General features: G+C 45.2%; 1 protein-coding gene across 2 annotated transcripts in view; it reads left to right on the top strand.

Annotated features, from left to right (window-relative positions):
• Nucleotides 1-18,451, top strand: part of cul9 (cullin 9) — a 230,272-nt gene that overhangs the window by 127,669 nt on the left and 84,152 nt on the right. For both annotated transcript variants that reach the window (XM_080193074.1, XM_080193073.1), the window contains exons 21-25: nucleotides 299-420; nucleotides 9,366-9,548; nucleotides 12,474-12,631; nucleotides 13,257-13,458; nucleotides 17,205-17,376. In XM_080193074.1, coding sequence (XP_080049200.1) covers nucleotides 299-420; nucleotides 9,366-9,548; nucleotides 12,474-12,631; nucleotides 13,257-13,458; nucleotides 17,205-17,376 — 837 coding nt within the window. The remainder of the gene's footprint in view (nucleotides 1-298; nucleotides 421-9,365; nucleotides 9,549-12,473; nucleotides 12,632-13,256; nucleotides 13,459-17,204; nucleotides 17,377-18,451) is intronic.

The following is an 18,451-nucleotide window of genomic DNA, read 5'->3' as shown; positions in this document are numbered from 1 at the left end:
GCTCCCCCTTTGTGGGTTTTATTGGCAAGCTGCAGACATTCTGATTTCAGGATGTCCCAGCTCCCAGAGCTCTATGAATATTGCTGGTTATCAGGTATACCTGAGTAAGTGAGCAGGGAAAACCAGGCTGTGCTGTAAATGATTGAATGTGACTCACTAGGTTGGCATTGAATGGGCAAAGTCTTGTTGCTTTGAACTTGTCTGTAGTGAATCTCTCAGAAAACGGGATTTGAAAGTAAGAGATGACACTCAGCAAAAATTGACAGTTGTGTAAACATATTGTGTTTGTTGTTTGCAGATGGCAAAAACAAATCAAAAGACAGCAGTGGCACCGGTGGGTCTATGAAAGGACAGATGGTGAGCAAGCCCAGTAGCATCTCTGGCATAGCGCAGTGTTGGCACGGAGTAGTACAGCTACAGGTAAGGATAAGGATGGGAAAGTTACACTGTTCGGCAGGGCACTGACCATTTGATCGTGAAATTCTTCTACTGCCCTCTGCCTGGCCCTTGGGCCATCCCTTTGCCGCGTTCCCTCTTCGTTTGCTGTCTGTGCGGACTGCCGAGAGGATACCTGCACTCGTTGTTCCCCTGGTGAGTGAGAGAGTGAGGGGAATGAGGAAATGCATCTGAGGGCTAAGTGTGAATAGGAGGGATGGCGTGAGTGAATGGGGGATGGGAGGATGGCGTGAGTGAGTGGGGGGTGGGAGGATGGTGTGAGGGGCGCAGATTGATTGGTTGGACTGCTGAGGAACAGTGGAGGATCTTTAAGGAGATCTTTTTCGGTGCTCAGCAGAAATATATTCCGATGGTAAAGAAGGAACGTAGAAGAAGGGATAATCAGCTGTGGTAATCGAAGGAAATAAAGGAGAGTATTAAATTGAAAGCTGATGCATTTAGAGTGGCTAAAAGTAGTGGGCGAGTGGAAGATTGGGAGAGGTTTAAAAATCAACAAAGATTGACTAAGAAGTTGATAAAGAAAGGTAGGATAGACTATGAAGCTAAACTAGCACTAAATATAAAAAAGGACAGTAAGAGTTTTTACAAATATATAAGTTTTTTGCCTCAGTCTTCACGGAGGAGGATGCGAATAGTTTGCCAGATATTAAAGATAGAAGGATGGTAGGAGCTGAGGGCCTGAATGCGATTACTGTCACTAGAGAGGTAGTGCTTGAGCGACTAGCGGGACTGATGGTGGACAAGTCCCCAGGACCGGATGGAATGCATCCCAGGGTTCTGAAGGAAATGGCGAAGGTGATAGTGGATGCTTTAGTGATTATTTACCAAATTTCGCTGGATTCTGGGGAAGTGCCGGAAGATTGGAAAACGGCTAATGTTACGCCACTGTTTAAAAAAGGTAGCAAGCAAAAGGCAGGGAATTATAGGCCAGTTAGTTTAACGTCTGTTGTTGGAAAAATGCTTGAATCCGTCATCAAAGAAGAAATAGCGAGGCACCTAGAGAAGAATTGTTTGATAGAGCAGATGCAGCATGGATTCATTAAGGGGAAGTCGTGTTTGACGAACTTATTGGAATTCTATGAGGATGTGACTAGTGTGGTAGACAGGGGAACCAGTGGATGTGGTGTTTCTCGATTTTCAAAAGGCGTTTGATAAGGTGCCTCACAAAAGGTTGTTACAGAAGGTTAGGGGGCATGGAGTTGGGGGTAAGGTGTTAGCGTGGATAGAGGATTTGTTGTCTAATAGGAGGCAGAGAGTTGGTATCAATGGGTGCTATTCTGATTGGCGGTTGGTAACTAGTGGAGTGCCCCAGGGATCGGTGCTGGGGCCTCAGCTATTTACCATTTATATAGATGATCTGGAGGAGGGGGCTGAGTGTAGGGTGACGAAATTTCCTGATGACACAAAGATGCATGGAAAAGCAAATTGTGCGGAGGGTGTGGAAAGTCTGCAAAAGGATCTAGGTAGGCTGAGCAAGTGGGCGAGGACCTGGCATATGGAGTACAATGTGTTAGCAAGTGTGAGGTTATCCACTTTGGCAGGAATAATAGTAGGAGGGATTACTATTTAAAGGGTGAAAAGCTGCAGCATGCTACGGTGCAGAGGGACCTGGGGGTCCTTGTGCATGAGTCGCAAAAACCCAGTCTGCAGGTGCAGCAGGTGATCAAGAAGGTGAATGGGATGCTGGCCTTTATAGCGAGGGGGTTAGAATATAAAAGCAGGGAGGTCTTGCTGCAACTGTACAGGGCACTGGTGAGGCCGCAGCTGGAGTACTGTGTGCAGTTTTGGTCGCTGCACTTGCGCAAGGATATTTTGGCCTTGGAGGGAGTGCAGAGGAGGTTCACTAGGCTGATACCGGAGATGAGGTGATTGGACTATGAAGAGAGACTAAATAGACTGGGTCTGTACTCGTTGGAGTTTAGAAGGATGAGGGGGGATCTTATAGAGACGTATAAGATAATGAAAGGGGTGGATAGGATAGAGGTAGAGAGATTCTTCCCACTCAGAAAGGACAGCAGGACTAGAGGGCACAGCCTCAAGATAAGGGGGGGGAGCAGTTTAGAACGGAGTTAAAGAGGAACTTCTTCACTCAAAGGGTGGTGAATCTCTGGAATTCTCTGCCTGTTGAAGTGGTGGAAGCTACCTCGTTAAATATATTTAAGACACGGGTAGATAGGTTTTTGGTAGACAAGGGGATTAAGGGTTATGGGGAGAAAGCGGGAAAGTGGAACTGAGCCACTTCAGATCAGCCATGATCTTATTGAATGGCGGGGCAGGCTCGAAGGGCTAAATGGCCTACTCCTGCTCCTATTTCTTATGTTCTTATGTGCTTCTTATGTGAGTGAGTGGGGGGTGGGAGGATGGCGTGAGTGAGTGGGGGGGGGAGGATGGCGTGAGTGAGTGGGGGGGGTGGGAGGATGGCGTGAGTGAGTGGGGGGGGTGGGAGGATGGCGTGAGTGAGTGGGTGGGGGATGGGTGGGGCGGAGTGAGTGGGTGGGGGATGGGTGGGGCGGAGTGAGTGGGTGGGGGATGGGTGGGGCGGAGTGAGTGGGTGGGGGATGGGTGGGGCGGAGTGAGTGGGTGGGGGATGGGTGGGGCGGAGTGAGTGGGTGGGGGATGGGTGGGGCGGAGTGGGTGGGTGGGGGATGGGTGGGGCGGAGTGGGTGGGTGGGGGATGGGTGGGGCGGAGTGGGTGGGTGGGGGATGGGTGGGGCGGAGTGGGTGGGTGGGGGATGGGTGGGGCGGAGTGGGTGGGTGGGGGATGGGTGGGGCGGAGTGGGTGGGTGGGGGATGGGTGGGGCGGAGTGGGTGGGTGGGGGATGGGTGGGGCAGAGTGGGTGGGTGGGGGATGGGTGGGGCGGAGTGAGTGGGTGGGGCGGAGTGAGTGGGTGGGGCGGAGTGAGTGGGTGGGGGATGGGTGGGGCGGAGTGAGGTACAGTTGAGTCAGATTGAAAATAGTTTGTGAAGTATTGCCGCAGTGCTTTTTTTCACAAGGCCATGTTTTGTGGTTAATGTGGCCCTCAACCTGTAATGTAGAGACAAATAGCTGAATCACTGTGCTGACTGGTGATTTTATTAGTGTATTGGTCCACAGCTTTGGTGGTAATAAAGGTAAACATTTCTATTTCTACCCTCTTGAAGTTTAATAATTCCACCTGTGTGAAATCTCAAAATCTTCCGCACCCTGAAAGCAGGCCATTTGGCCCATTATGTCTACATCAGGCAGACAAAATGAAGAAGAAATTGCATTTCACTAAAGATCATGAGGGCTATAAATATATGATTCCTTGTTACAAAATTTTGCACCTTTTTGTCTTCAGCCGTTCACTCCTGTAAAGGTGATGTGCACCATGAGTTCAAATAGCGCTCCTATGGGAGCAGGAAAGTGACTCTAATGAAGGAGCTACAAAAGTGGAAATTGGAAACTGATATTGAACAAAGAAGGCAGGATACAGCAAGGAGGGACTTGGTAACATTTGCTGCAGCCCTATTTCATCAGGATTTTGCAAGCAAGAGATGGATGATAATCTATGTCATTATCAGGCCCTAACCATCATAAGGATTTGAAGTTTAGCTAGGAGTGAACTGTTCAGTTTGTTACCGTGACTGAAAGTGAGATTCTGTTGCAGCATGAGGATGTAGGTGATGGCCTACTGGTATTATCGCTAGACTATTGATCCAACCGCCCAGGATAATACTCTGGGTGTTGAAGTGGAAATTTTCCTGCTTCTTGACTGTGATAGAGAGACTCAATGAAATTCGTTCTGACCAAATAACTAGTCTTTATTTACGAAAGACTACATGCAGTCTTGGCAAAAACTTGAGTTTGGAGAGCAGTTGTTACGACTTGCTAATTCCTTCTCAAGTCCGCGCTTACATAAAGAATCAGTTCAATATTTATACATAATCATTAGCAGTTTGCGTGACCAGATCTTATTCAGGAATTAGATCAGTAGTAAGAACATAAGAAATAGGAGCAGGAGTAGGCCATCTAGCCCTTCGAGCCTGCCCCGCCATTCAATAAGATCATGGCTGATCTGTCGCTGCTCAGTTCCACTTTCCCGCTTTCTCCCCATAACCCTTAATCCCCTCTCTCATCAAAAACCCATCAACCCGCGTCTTAAAAATATTTAGCGAGGCAGCCTCCACCACTTCAACGGGCAGAGAATTCCAGAGATTCACCACCCTTTGAGTGAAGAAGTTCCTCCTCAACTCCGTTCTAAACCGCCCCCCTTTTATCTTGAGGCTGTGCCCCCTAGTCCTACTGTCTTTTTTGAGCGGGAAGAGTCTCTCCACCTCTATCCTATCCATCCCATTCATCATCTTACACGTCTCAATGAGATCTCCCCTCATTCTTCTAAACTCTAACGAGTACAAGCCTAGTTTATTCAGCCTCTCCTCATAGCTCAACCCCCTCAACTCCGGCATCAGCCTAGTAAACCTCCTCTGCACTCTCTCCAAGGCCAAAATATCTTTGCGCAAGTGCGGCGCCCAAAACTGCACACAGTACTCCAGCTGCGGCCCCACCAATGCCCTATACAGCCGCAGCAAGACCTCCCTACTTTTATATTCAATCCCCCTCGCTATGAAGGCCAGAATCCCATTCGCCTTCCTGACCACCTGCTGCACCTGCAAGCTGGGTTTTTGCGACTCATGCACAAGGACCCCGAGGCCCCTCTGCACCGTCGCCTGCTGCAGTTTTTCGCCCCGTAAGTAATAGTCCTTCCTACCATTCTTCCTACCAAAGTGGACCACCTTGCACTTGCCAACATTAAATTCCATTTGTAGCATCATAAGCAATGTCATAAATCATGGTATAGCCTGCTGACGACCTAGAACTCTTTGTCTCATCAGTCATACCTTTATCTTGTCCTTTGATCGAACAGAAGAAGGTCAGTGACTCCATATGTCAATCATAATGCTATCTCCTTCACGATTGCATTGGAAAGAGATAGGATCAGGCAGGCTAGGAAGGCGTTTATCTGGAGTAAGGGAAAATATGAAGACATCAGGCAGAAAATTGGACGATTAAACTGGAAGGAGGTGTTCTTGGGGAAAAGTACTGAAGAAAGGTGGTGGATTTTCAAGGAATGTTTGCCTGGAGCTCTGCACAACAACGTTCCGATGAGACGGAGGTTTTGGTAGGTGGCGGGAACTGTGGTGCACGAAGGTTGTGATGAACCTAGTCAGGAAGAAAAGAAAGGCGTACAAAAGGTTCAGAGAGCTAGGAGATGTTCAGGATCTAGGAGATGTTCAGGATCTAGAGGAGTATACGGGTTGTAGGAAGGAGCTTAAAAAGGAAATTAGGGGAGTCAGAAGGGGACATGAGAAGGCCTTGGCGGGTAAGATTAAGGAGTACCCCAAGGCGTTCTACAAATATGTCAAGAGTAAAAGGATGAGATGTGAAGGGGGAAAAGTCTGTGGAACCAGAAGAAATGGCAGAGGTGCTTAATGAGTACTTTGCCTCGGTATTCACGGTGGGAAATGATCTGGGAGGTTGTACTACAGGTTTGCGGCGGACTGAAAAGATTGAATATGTGGATGTTAAGGAAGAGGATGTGTTGGAACTTTTGAATTCTATCAAGATAGATAAGTCGCTGGGACCGGATGGGATGTACCCCAGGTTACTGTGGGAGGTGAGGGAAGTGATTGCAGAGCCCCTGGCGATGATCTTTGCATCGTTGATGGAGACGAGAGAGGTTCCGGAGGATTGGAGGATTGCGGATGTGGTTCCTATTTTCAAGAAAGGGAACAGGGATAGCCTGGGAAATTACCGACCGGTGAGTCTGACCTCAGTGGTTAGTAAGTTGATGGCAAGGATACTGAGGGACAGGATTTATGAACATTTAGAGAAATTTAGTATGATCAGAAATAGCGTGGCTTTGTCAAGGGCAGGTCGTGCCTTACAAGCCTAGTTGAGTTCTTTGAAAACGTGACTGAACACATTGACGAAGGAAGAGTGGTGAATGTGGTTTACATGGACTTCAAGGCGTTTGATAAGGTCCCCCATGCAAGACTTCTTGAAAAGGTGGGAAGGCATGGGATTCAAGGGGCTGTTGCCTTGTGGATCCAGAACTGGCTTGCCTGCAGAAGGCAGAGAGTGGTTGTGGATGGGTCTTTTTCTGCATGGAGGTCGGTCACCAGTGGAGTGCCCCAGGGATCTGTTCTAGGACCCTTGCTGTTTGTCATTTTCATAAATTACCTGGATGAGGAAGTGGAGGGATAGGTTATTAAGTTTGCCAACAACACGAATGTTGGTGGTGTTGTGGATAGCCTGGAGGGATGTCAGAAGTTGCAGCGTGACATAGATAGGATGTAAGACTGGGCAGAGGAGTGGCAGATGGACTTCAACGCAGATAAATGTGTAGTGGTCCATATTGGCAGGACCAATGGGATGAAGGAGTACAATATCAAGGGTAGGACTCTTAGCAGTGTTGAGAATCAGAAGGACCTTGGGGTCTGGGTCCATAGGACTCTTAAATTGGTCTCGCAGGTGGAGGATGTGGTCAAGAGGCGTATGGTGTACTAGCCTTCATTTATCGAGGGATTGAGTTTAGGAGTCAGGAGGTAATGCTGCAACTTTATAAACCCCTAGTCAGACCCCACTTGCAGTTCTGGTCGCCTCACTACAGGAAGGATGTGGAAGCTATTGAGAGGCTGCAGAGGAGATTTACAAGGATGTTGCCTGGATTGGGAAGCATGCCTTATGAGGATAGGTTGAGGGAGCTAGGTCTCCCTGGAGAGGCGAAGATTGAGAGGTGACCTGATAGAGGTTTATAAGATGTTGAGAGGTATAGATAGGGTGGATTCTCGGAGGCTATTTCCCAGGGCTGAAATGGTCGTTACGAGAGGACACAGGTTTAAGGTTCTGGGGAGCAGGTACAGAGGAGATGTCAGGGGTAAGTTTTTCACTCAGAGGGTGGTGAGTGAGTGGAATCAGCTGCCGTCGGTGGTGGTAAAGGCGAACTCGCTGGGGTCTTTTAAGAGACTTCTGGATGAGTACATGGGATTGGGAGTTATAGATAGGCCTGGTGGGTATGGATATGATTGGCACAACTTGTGGACCGAAGAACCTGTTTGTGCTGTAGTATTCTATGTTCATCCCTGACCACGTCTTACTCATACAGCCTTAGGTTATGCAGAGTCACCCTTATCAGGTCTTGACCTTCTCTGGTCTCATTTATGTCTTAGGTTATGCGGAGTCAGTTTTCCTTGTTTTGTACCAAATACTTGACCAATTTTCCCATCGTGCCACTACTTCATTTGTGCAACTTCACATGGGGACCCGGGTTCAAATCCTACCGCGGTAGATGGTGAAATTTGAATTAAATTTTAAAAATCTGGAATTAAGAATTTACTGATGACTATGAAACCATTGTTGATTGTCAGAAAGACCCATCTGGTTGACTAATGTCCTTTAGGAAAGGAACTCTACCGTCCTTGTATGCCTACATGTGACATCTACAAGACCCACCTTGAAATAGAAACCATAGAAAATTACAGTGCAGAAACAGGCCTTTTGGCCCTTCTTGGCTGTGCTGAACCATTTTTTGCCTAGTCCCACTGATCTGCACTTGGACCATATCCCTCCACAGCCCTCTCATCCATGACCCCGTCCAAGTTTTTCTTAAATGTTAAGAGTGACCCTGCATTTACCGCTTTATCTGGCAGCTCATTCCACGCTCACACCACTCTCTGTGTGAAGAAGCCCCCCCCGCCCAATATTCCCTTTAAACTTTTCTCATTTCATCCTTAACTCATGCCGTCTGTTTTTTTTTCTCCCCTAGCCTCAGTGGAAAAAGCCTGCTTGCATTCACTGTATCTCTACCCATCAAAATCTTATACACCTCTATCAAATCCCCCCTCATTCTTCTTCGCTCCAGGGAATAAAGTCCTAACCTATTCAGTCTCTCTCTCTCTGTAACTCAGCTTCTCAAGTCCCGGCAACATCCTTGTGAACCTTCTCTGCACTCTTTGAACCTTATTTACATTCTTCCTGTAACTAGGTGACCAAAACTGTACACATAACTCTAAATTCGGCCTCACCAATGCCTTATACAACCTTACCATAGCACTCCAACATTTATACTCGACACTCCGAAATGTCTAATATTAGGTGCCATGCACTTATGATTGGGGAGGGGTGGGGGGCGCTCAGTTCGAAGAAGATTCTTGTAGATTCCCACAGTGCAGAAGGTGGCCATTCAGTCCATCGAGTCTGCACTGACAACAGTCCCACCCATGTCTATCCCCTATTTACCTTGCTAATCACCCTGATGCTAAGAGGTCAGTTTAACATGGTCAATCAGTATAACCCACACTTCTATGAATTGTGGGAGGAAACTCAGCACACAGTGAAAAGCCAAGCAGATGTGAGGATAACGTGCAAACTCCACAAACCTGTGGCTGGAATTGAACCTGGGTCCCTGGCACTGAGGCAGCAGTGCTAATCACTGTGCCACTGCGCGGTCCAAAATGTGAGAGGCATGCTTTTTTTTTTACACAGAGTGCTAAGTGTCAAAACATGCTGCCAGTGGTGGTAGTCAAAACAGATATGATAAGGGCTTTTTGATAAGCACATGAATATTCAAGGAATAGAGGGATATGGATTAAGGGCAGGTAGTAGGAATTATTTTAAATTGTTGTTGATGTTGGGCCTAAAGCCTGCCCTGTGCTATACTGTTCTATGTTCTGTGTTTCTTGAATTTATGATGTAATATTGAATGAACATTAATATTTACATAAAGTCCTTAGTTGTAGGCAGCTTATTTTCACAGATCTCATATCTCAAATGTATGACTTAAACATTATCAGCCTCTGGAGACAGAATACTGCAGTGTTAAAATTCATTAAGAAATGAGAAATTGGCAGTTGTACTTCTATCATCTGATAGTATTTCTTTCAATTAGGTAAAACGATTCCTGGATGGGGCGTGGAACTCTCCTGATTTTGTCAAACGTTACAGGGACATGTACTTGAAGTTGAAGAATGCCATGGAGGAACTATTTGGGCAACACATGGCCTTTGTGTTAGCACTGCGGAAGGGCTTTGCAGCAGCACTCCTTCAGCTGTCACATCTCACTGCCATGCACGTAAGTGAAAAGATTGTTCACCATCAAACAATTCCAGCTGCTTATCTCACATTGGCAATATCCTGTAGGCACTGAGGTTTTGGGTACAAACAGAACAGAAGAATCTCAGAGCAGGAGTGGGCCATTTGGCCCATTGAGCCTACTCTGCTACTTAATATGATTGTGGCTTTAACTGCTCTCCCATAACCCTGTAATTGTATTTTCACTGATTAAGTAAAATCTAACTCAGCCTTGAATATATTCAATAACCCACTCTCCACTAGTTTCTATGGAAAGCCCTCAGAGACAAAACTGCTCCTTATCTCTCTCTTAAAGGAGAGAGCCCTTATTTTTAAATAACATTGCCAAGTTCTAGATTTGCCTATGAGGGAAAACATATTCTCAGCATCTAACTTGTAAGGTCCCCTCAGAATCTCGTGTTTCAATAAGATCATGCTCTCAGCCTTCTAAACTCTCGTGTATAGATTCACTGTGCCCAACCTTTCCTACGAGGACAGGTCAGAGGTTGGGAATTCTGCAGCGAGTAGCTCATCTCCTGACTCCCCAAAGCATTTCCATCATCTACAAGGCACAATTTAAAAGTATAATAGAATACTCTCCACTGGATTCATGCAGCTCTAACCAGGACAAAACAGCCTGCTTGATTGGTACCCCATCCTAAGGGTTAGACAGTGGCAAAGTAGTATTGTCACTGAACTAGCAATTCACAGACCAGGTCAAATGCCCTGGGGACATGAGTTCAAATCCTACCATAACAGTGAATGGAATTTAAATTTAATACATAAATTAGGAATTAAAAGCTAGTTGCAGATGCCCATGAAACTATTGTCATAAAAACCTACCTGATTCACTCATGTCCTTTGGGGAAGGAAATCTGCTGTTTTTAGCTGGCCTAGCCTCCATGTGACTCCAGAGCCACATCAAAGTGGTTGATACTTAACTGCCCTCCAAAAAGATCTAGCGAGCCATTAGGGATGGACAACAAAAACTGGCTTTGCCAGTGACACTCACGTTCTGTGAAAGAACTGCACAGTGGCAACAATGTGTACCAGTTACTAGGTGCACTTCAGCTCGCCAAGGTTCCTTCAACAGCACCTTCCAAACCCTCAACCTCTCCCATCTAGAAGGACAAGAGCAACAGATGTGTGGAGACACCACCACATGTCTTTTTAGTTTAAAGATCTCTTTACAGCTCTAGTTTAGCACTGATGCCCTTGAGGTTCAAGTGAAACTCTGCCAGCAAAGCAGTTCCTCTTTCCCTGGTGCTGGTGGCAGTATCATAGAGTCATACAGTACAGAAGAGACCTTTTGGCTGTTGTGTCTTCGCCGACAAAACTACTCTAATTTTTTATTCATTTTTGGACATGGGTGGTGTTGGCTGGCCAGCATTTATTGCCCATCCCTAGTTGAGAGTCAACCACATTGATGTGGCTCTGGAATCACATGTAAGCCAGACCAAATAAGAATGACAGATTTCCTTCCCTAAAGGACATTAGTGAATCAGATGGGTTTTTGTGACCATCGACAATGTCCCAGGAACATTAACTGAGTTTCAGGATTAATAGTCTAGAGATAATATAATTCGGCCATCGCCTCCTCAACATCTCCCCAAATCTACGCTAGTCTCATTTTCCAGCACTTGATCCATAGCCCATAAATGGAAACCCATTTCTCTCACACCAGTCTGGGAATCACACATTTGTGGTCTCCTTTATCTATGCCAATTTGCTCTTTACTCAATGCAGAAAATTTTTTTTGCTCTTAATTTAGTCTCTGGCTACTCAAACTCACTTAGTATGATGGTGACATTTTTAAAAACAAGAGGAACATCACAAGATGAGAGAGACCAGTTAACGACATTGGTAACAGGAGCACCAGGGTGTAGTGTTGAGTGGTCAGCAGCAGTTTAGCGAGAATAAGGTCAAGGGAGCGGGAGATGAGATTCAAACAAAATGAGGCAGATGTGAGGGGAGAAACTGGACAAAGATGAGAATTCATGGCTAGAGCAGTAGGGGCCTTTAGAGGAAGTTTGGTCAGGTAGGTTAATGGAAGGGAGGATGTGGAGAAGCAGGTAATTGGATTGTTTTGAACTTGGTGACAAAGGTGGCTTCACACGTTGTTTGAGGGGAGAGGGATTTGAGAAGACAATTTGCAGTAGAGAAAAGCTGGAGAAGGTGGGGTATGTGGTTATCTTTACATTTCAGGATGATCCTGGAATATTGAATGAAGGTTATTTATACAGTTAGGCTGATACAAAGAAGAAGTCTCGCAACACCAGATTCTTATTTCTTACTGTGTTTACCCCAGGCCAATGCCAGCACCTCCTCATCACTGATACAAAGGCACAGAGAGGCAATGTTACTGTGAGCCTATGCACTGTAGAGGACATAGAGCTTGGTTTCAATGAGATTTTGATCAATCGCATTCTACCTGAGAAAATGGCTGGGGAGAAAAGTGGGAGCAGTGTGGAATTTTTGGTGGATGCAGAAACCAGTGCCTTTGGTCTGCTCTGTGTGTAACAAGAGGAAATTCCATCTCATTGAAGTGTTTTGGTTATGATGGGAACGTGAAACATAGAATTGTGTGACAGGCGTGGGTTTGAGAGCTGACAGCATATTCAAAGGAGGAAGATGATTTGGAAATGGTGGTATTTTGCGAGGTGGGTGGGGAAAGTGATGATGGCAGTTTCGAAAGGGGAGGTAGATAGTACTTGAGGAAGGGAAGTCATTCACAATGCCAGTTTGTTATGGGAGCCAAGCGATTCAGTGAAAATGGTGGTCAGGACAGTTGGTGCACTGTGTCAGAGATAAGGTGGGTTCGGGGGCCCTAGGAGAGGGAGAATTAAGGTAGGAAGGACAATTAGAGTATTGTTTAATTTGTGTTGGTGTAATAATGCAATGAATTGAATATAACTCTGTTCTTTAGGTCAGTGAACGGTTTGCACAGTATATTGATCAACGCATCCAAGAAAGCGAGATGAACACAAGCAACGTGGAAACACTCAACCAGCTGCAGCAATTCTTGGAGCCGATGCTATTCCTCTCGGGACTTGAGCTGGCCAACATGTTTGAACATTTCTACAGGTAATAAGAATGGATGATAGGGATGGTAATTGAGAGAAATAATATCTTGGTTTGCTAGGAATATTGATCAGAAACCCATCTGAATGTGATGGAAATTGCTACAGTTATAAGAGGAAGTTAGAACTTGGCTGTTCTGTCCTGGGACATAAGTCATGAGTTTTTTGAATACTTTTCACTTTTCTGGCTAAGTGCAGCTCCAAAAATGCTCAGGAAGTTCCACCAATCCAGGTCAAAGCTGTCCACTTGTTTGGCATCCCATCCACCAGATTTCACTCCCTCCACCTGTGTTGCAAACACGGCTGTGGTGTGTCCCATCATCAAGATGCAGTTTAGCAACTCACCTGGGCTTCTTCACCAAGTCCATACTTAGGAGGGCAAGGATAACGGCTGTTTGGGAACGCCTACACCTTTATGTTACACTTCACCCTGTCTTGAACATATATCACCATAAATCCTGGAACTTACAACATAACAGCTATAGGAGTACCTTCACAAGGACTGCAGCGATTCAAGAAAGCATCACTTTGAGGGCAGCTAGGGATGAGCAATGGCCAGCTGTGAATTGAAAATATCTGAAAATAAACTTTGTTACTATTCTTTTCTCTGAACTGTTTCTTCTTGACAGATACTATCTGGCAGATCGGCTTCTGGGCCAGGGAAAAGTGTGGCTGGAACGGGCTGTTATCGATCACATTGGAACCTGTTTCCCCAGCAGATACCCTCAACAGATGCTGAAGAATCTTAGTGCATCGGATGAGCTGCAGCAGGAGTTCCACCTGTACAGGCTGCAACAACTGGACAAAAAGCTGGAGGATCTGGATGATGAAGTAAGTATCGGATATCCAACTTCTGTTTCGCAGAAGGGCAGGAGAGAGTGTCACCCCTGCCATCCCTTCATCAAAATATATAGAGGTTCTATATTTCCTGGTTTTGTTCAAGAATATTTTCTCAGAAGGAAATGATTTGGAGGAACTGCTGTATGAGGTATCTGAATTGATGTGCACTGTGTTGATGATGAGAGTTGAGGTTAAAACAGTTCCCTCAGCTCCTTCAGATCTGCAGTGCCAGCCTTGGCTTAGTACTCTGCCTGCTGTTGCAACTTGATTGGTTGATGCTAGATCTTACTGAATTTTGCATCTCAGTTCCCAGCAGATGTGACCAGCTTATCCAGACTTGCTATGTGTCTGCTTCAAATTTGGCTGGGTGCAAATATAATTAAGAAATTTGCTCCTGGCACAAGATGGAGCATGAACAATGAAACATTGAGTAGTTTCAAGTGGTTCTGACTGTGAAGTTTAAAACAACAGCAATTCAATTGAGCCACACATATCTTGACGTGAAACTATATTACTGTTCCTTCATTATTGCTGGGCTAAACCTACAGTTGCCTTCCTGGATGTACCTACATCAGATAAGCTACAGTGGTTCAAGGAAGTGGCTCAGCACAACCTTTTTGAGGGCTGTGTGGGATGGACACCCATCCCACACAGCTTGGCGATGCTCACATACCATGAAAGGATTTTTAAAATCCTGTAATTTTGTTGCTGGAGCATATTTTAAACAAAAAAAAGTGACAAATATCTGCTTGTTACACTGACTCTGAAGAGATAAACTGGATGTCCAAAAATACGTTAATGTTTGACCCTGATACTGTACAGACAAAACAAACTCCATTGTTGTAAGTCCAGTGCATGGTTAATTGTGATTAGTAATTGTAAAGTTGGTGGTGTCCAAATCATGATTACAAGTTACTTAAAATGATTTATAAAATTGATGAGAGACGTATGTGCATTTAATGGAGCCATTATTTGTTTAGGAAATACCTTTGTTCTTGACTATTCATTTGGAGAAAATGTTGCCTGTATCGAATTTAAAATGTAAGTGAATGTGCTTTAAATTGCGTCATGTGGCTGGTCTAGTTAACGCCCAATGGTGCATTCAATGATCACATTTCTCTAGAAAATGCTGGAAAATCTCAGCACGTTTGACAGCAGCCAACTCTGTAGATATTCTTGATCCCATTGTTTCTGTGGTGGACATTGTGCAGTTTTGGGCGCCGCACCTGCGCAAGGATATTTTGGCCCTGGAGGGAGTGCAGAGGAGGTTTACTAGGCTGATACCGGAGTTGAGGGGATTGAGCTATGAGGAGAGGCTGAATAAACTAGGCTTGTACTCGTTAGAGTTTAGAAGAATGAGGGGAGATCTCATTGAGACGTATAAGATGATGAATGGGATGGATAGGATAGAGGTGGAGAGACTCTTCCCGCTCAAAAAAGACAGTAGGACTAGGGGGCACAGCCTCAAGATAAAGGGGAGGCGGTTTAGAACGGAGTTGAGGAGGAACTTCTTCACTCAAAGGGTGGTGAATCTCTGGAATTCTCTGCCCGTTGAAGTGGTGGAGGCTGCCTCGCTAAATATTTTTAAGAAGCAGGTTGATGGGTTCTTGATAAGAGAGGGGATTTAAGGGTTATGGGGAGAGGGCGGGAAAGTGGAACTGAGCCACGACAGATCAGCCATGATCTTATTGAATGGCGGGGCAGGCTCGAAGGGCTAGATGGCCTACTCCTGCTCCTATTTCTTATGTTCTTATATTCCCACCCTTCCCTGAACCCAACACCACGTGGATCTCTATCTGGAGTCTGGATTCCTCCCCTCCTAGTAAACAATGTGATTGACGGCCCCCGCCCCCACCTTGTTTGTGAGCTTTTTATGGAGCCTGGGATCCATCTTCCTTCCTCCCTGTCTTCCTTCTGCCTTCCGTTATTTGTCATCTTCATCCACTTCCTTGTCCTTCTGCCTAGTCCCACCACACATCTTGTTCAGCCCTCCTTCCACATTGTGTCCACTGTCTTTATCAGCTCCCCATCTCCGGTTGGAATGGAGGGTTCATGAGATCCGCAACATAGCATGGAGAGCACAAGGAGGTCTGCTCTGATGGAGTGGTGTTCACTGCAACAGGAGCAGTGCAGCACCACGGCAGCTCAGTTATGTGTGTTGCATTCATCTCAAACTGAAGTTCACCTTGTACACATCACTCTTTTTCAGGAGGGTTTAATTCTGGCATGATTTGCACAGGTGTGACATAACATTAGAAGACCTGACAGGATTTCAACAAAGACCTCTTTTAATGAGCATTTATGAGATGGAAATGAATGCAAATGGTGTTCATGTCACCAGGCAATGCCATTAACCCACCGCTGGGAGAATTTCAAACTATTTTTACACCAACAAGTTCCTGATTTTTTGCCTCCTGCTGAACTCTCTGATCCCACCTGCCACTAAACCTGCCAGGGCCAGGCACAACCTCTATTCCCTCGCATCTGGGTGGCACAGCAGTTAGCACTGCTGCCTCACAGCTCCAGGGACGTGGGTAAGATTCCTGACTTGGGTTACTGCCAATGCAGAGTCTGCACATTCTCCCTGTGTCTGCATGGGTTTCTTCTGGGTGCTCCAGTTTCCTTCCCCAGTCTGAAAGGCATGCTGGTTAGGTGGATTGGCCATGCTAAATTCTCCTCTGTGTATTCAGACAGACGCTGGAGTGTGGTGACTAAGGAATTTTCACAATAACTTTGCTCAGTGTTAACATAAACCTACTTGCGACACTAGTAAGTAAATTTAATCACCACCTCTAGCGTTCTCCATAGCCTGAGGCTGAATTAATTTGTAGTTCATATTTGATCTTAATAAACTTCTGAGCACACATCCTCTCCATCATGAAGACCACCTTCTTTCCTCTCTGCAGGTTGTCTTCTTCCAACTCTCAGCACATCTGTTGAAATATTTCTCCTTGTCGTTGTTACCTCTAGATATGACTGTTCCAGTGCTCTTCTAGTTGGCCGTCCATCCGTAATTCATAGAAACTCAAGCCAGGATATAGGCAGCATCAGGTTTGACTGGCCCAACACCCTGTACCCACGAAACTACTAGTCTCCCAGCAGCACCTCAATGTTGACAGTTGCAATTCCCTCCATTGTCTCGCTCCGCCAATCTTTGTAGCCTCCTCCAAAGCTACCAGCCTGAAAAGTCTCTGTGCTGCTCTAATTCGGGCCTCTTGCACATCCCAAATTTCAATCACTCCACCATTGGTAACCATGCCTTCAGCTGCACTTAAGTTGTGGAATTTCCTCCCTAAATCTCTTCCCCTCCCTCCCCATTATGCTTCACTATTATTCCTTTTAGATCAAAACTGACCTACTGGAGCAGTTCTTAGGATAGTGCATATAAACGAGACATTGGAGCACTGGAGCAAGTGTAAAAAATATTCACACAATGTTACAGAACAGAGAGATTACAGCAATTGAAAAAAATTGAAAAATATTGAACAAATTGAAAGATTGAAAAAAGCAGGCTTGGAGGAAATCTAATTGAGCTCTTTGATGATAAGTAGATGTTCGAGGATAAAACTAGGAAGGTTAGGATGTGGAATGGGGGGTGGTTTGTGTTGAGTAAAAACACTAGCATTGTACATTTTATGTAATATCTTGTGGCTCAGAGCCAATCTATGTTAACGATGATGAACTTGTTGTATTTACACACAGATACATTTTACAGTGAACTTTCTTGTCTTGTACAGATGATGGAAGACCAGCCATCCATAGCAGAAGAAGAAACAGATTTGAAAGTCCTTGTGCTTTCTCCACGTTGTTGGTCCATCTCTTTTCTCTGTTATCATGACAATCCCAGAGCATTCTTCCCACCTGCCCTCAGCAACTTCCTGGAGGAGTTTTCTGACTTCTACACTATTAGTGAGTTGATGAATCAAATCCAAAAAGCTTGTCTTTTGTGCATGGAATCAAGAAGAAGAAATGAAAGCTCAAATACCAACAATTAAATCCAATTGAATTGTAAACCTGCTGCCCAGAGACAGTAATTACATTGCTGTTTAATCCAAGAGATAGTTGAAGATGCTTGAGAAGGGAATATTTGCAGGGCTATGGGGAAAAGGTGGGGCATGGCCTTATTTGGATAGCTCTTTCAGAGATGGCGTGTGCAATCAGCTGAATGACTTTCTGGACTATATGATTCTGCGTAGAGATTTTTCTCTAAATTTCAGCATCTATGCGGAGCAGCTCTCCAGTTTGTACAATTTCAAGCCAAACCTATGAAGCTTCTCATCCTAGATTGTCACCATTCTTAATAGCTCATTGTTCTTTCATGGAACTTGAGCATTTTAAGCAAGGCCAGCCTTTGTTGCTCATCCCCAATTGCCCATGAACTGAATAATTTGAGAGGCCGTTTCAGGAGGCAATTAACAGTCAACCACATTGCTGTGAGTCTGGAGTCACACACAGGCCAGGGAAGGATGGCAGGTTTCCCTCCCTAAAGGCCAATAGTCAATGACAGTTTCATGACCATCATTACTCAGATTAGCTTTCTATTCCAGATTTTTAAAAATTGATTAATTTAAGTTTTGCCAGGTGTAATTTGTTCTTTGATCATTAACCTGGCTCTCTGGATTAAAAGTCCAGTGACATTACGACTTTGCCACCATCTCTCCCTGTTGTTCCAGTTTGTACTGTCCCTTTCCTGAGGAGACAGTAATAGAATATGAGTGAGACAATGATACAGACTCTAATTGATAATCCACAGTGATCTCCTATGCTCACATTTGGGCTATCAAAAGAGCAGTTGATTGGAGCTGAGATGCTATGTCTACATGTTTCTGAAATAAATAAGATCCTGCAGGAGAATAAAAGCTGTTATGTTTTGATGCACCAAAGAAAGATCTGTGGGGTGAAGTTGTCATTTTGCAAGCTTTGTTGCCCTTGTATTCCTCACCTTCACAAAATCACATCATCTCTGTCTTCTTTCGGAACTTTG

This window comes from Carcharhinus amblyrhynchos, chromosome 7, assembly GCF_965287045.1.
Source record: "Carcharhinus amblyrhynchos chromosome 7, sCarAmb.v2.hapA, whole genome shotgun sequence".
NCBI classification, from domain to species: domain Eukaryota; kingdom Metazoa; phylum Chordata; class Chondrichthyes; order Carcharhiniformes; family Carcharhinidae; genus Carcharhinus; species Carcharhinus amblyrhynchos.
Note: the sequence above shows the minus strand (reverse complement) of the source record. Positions and strands in the feature narration are given on the sequence as shown.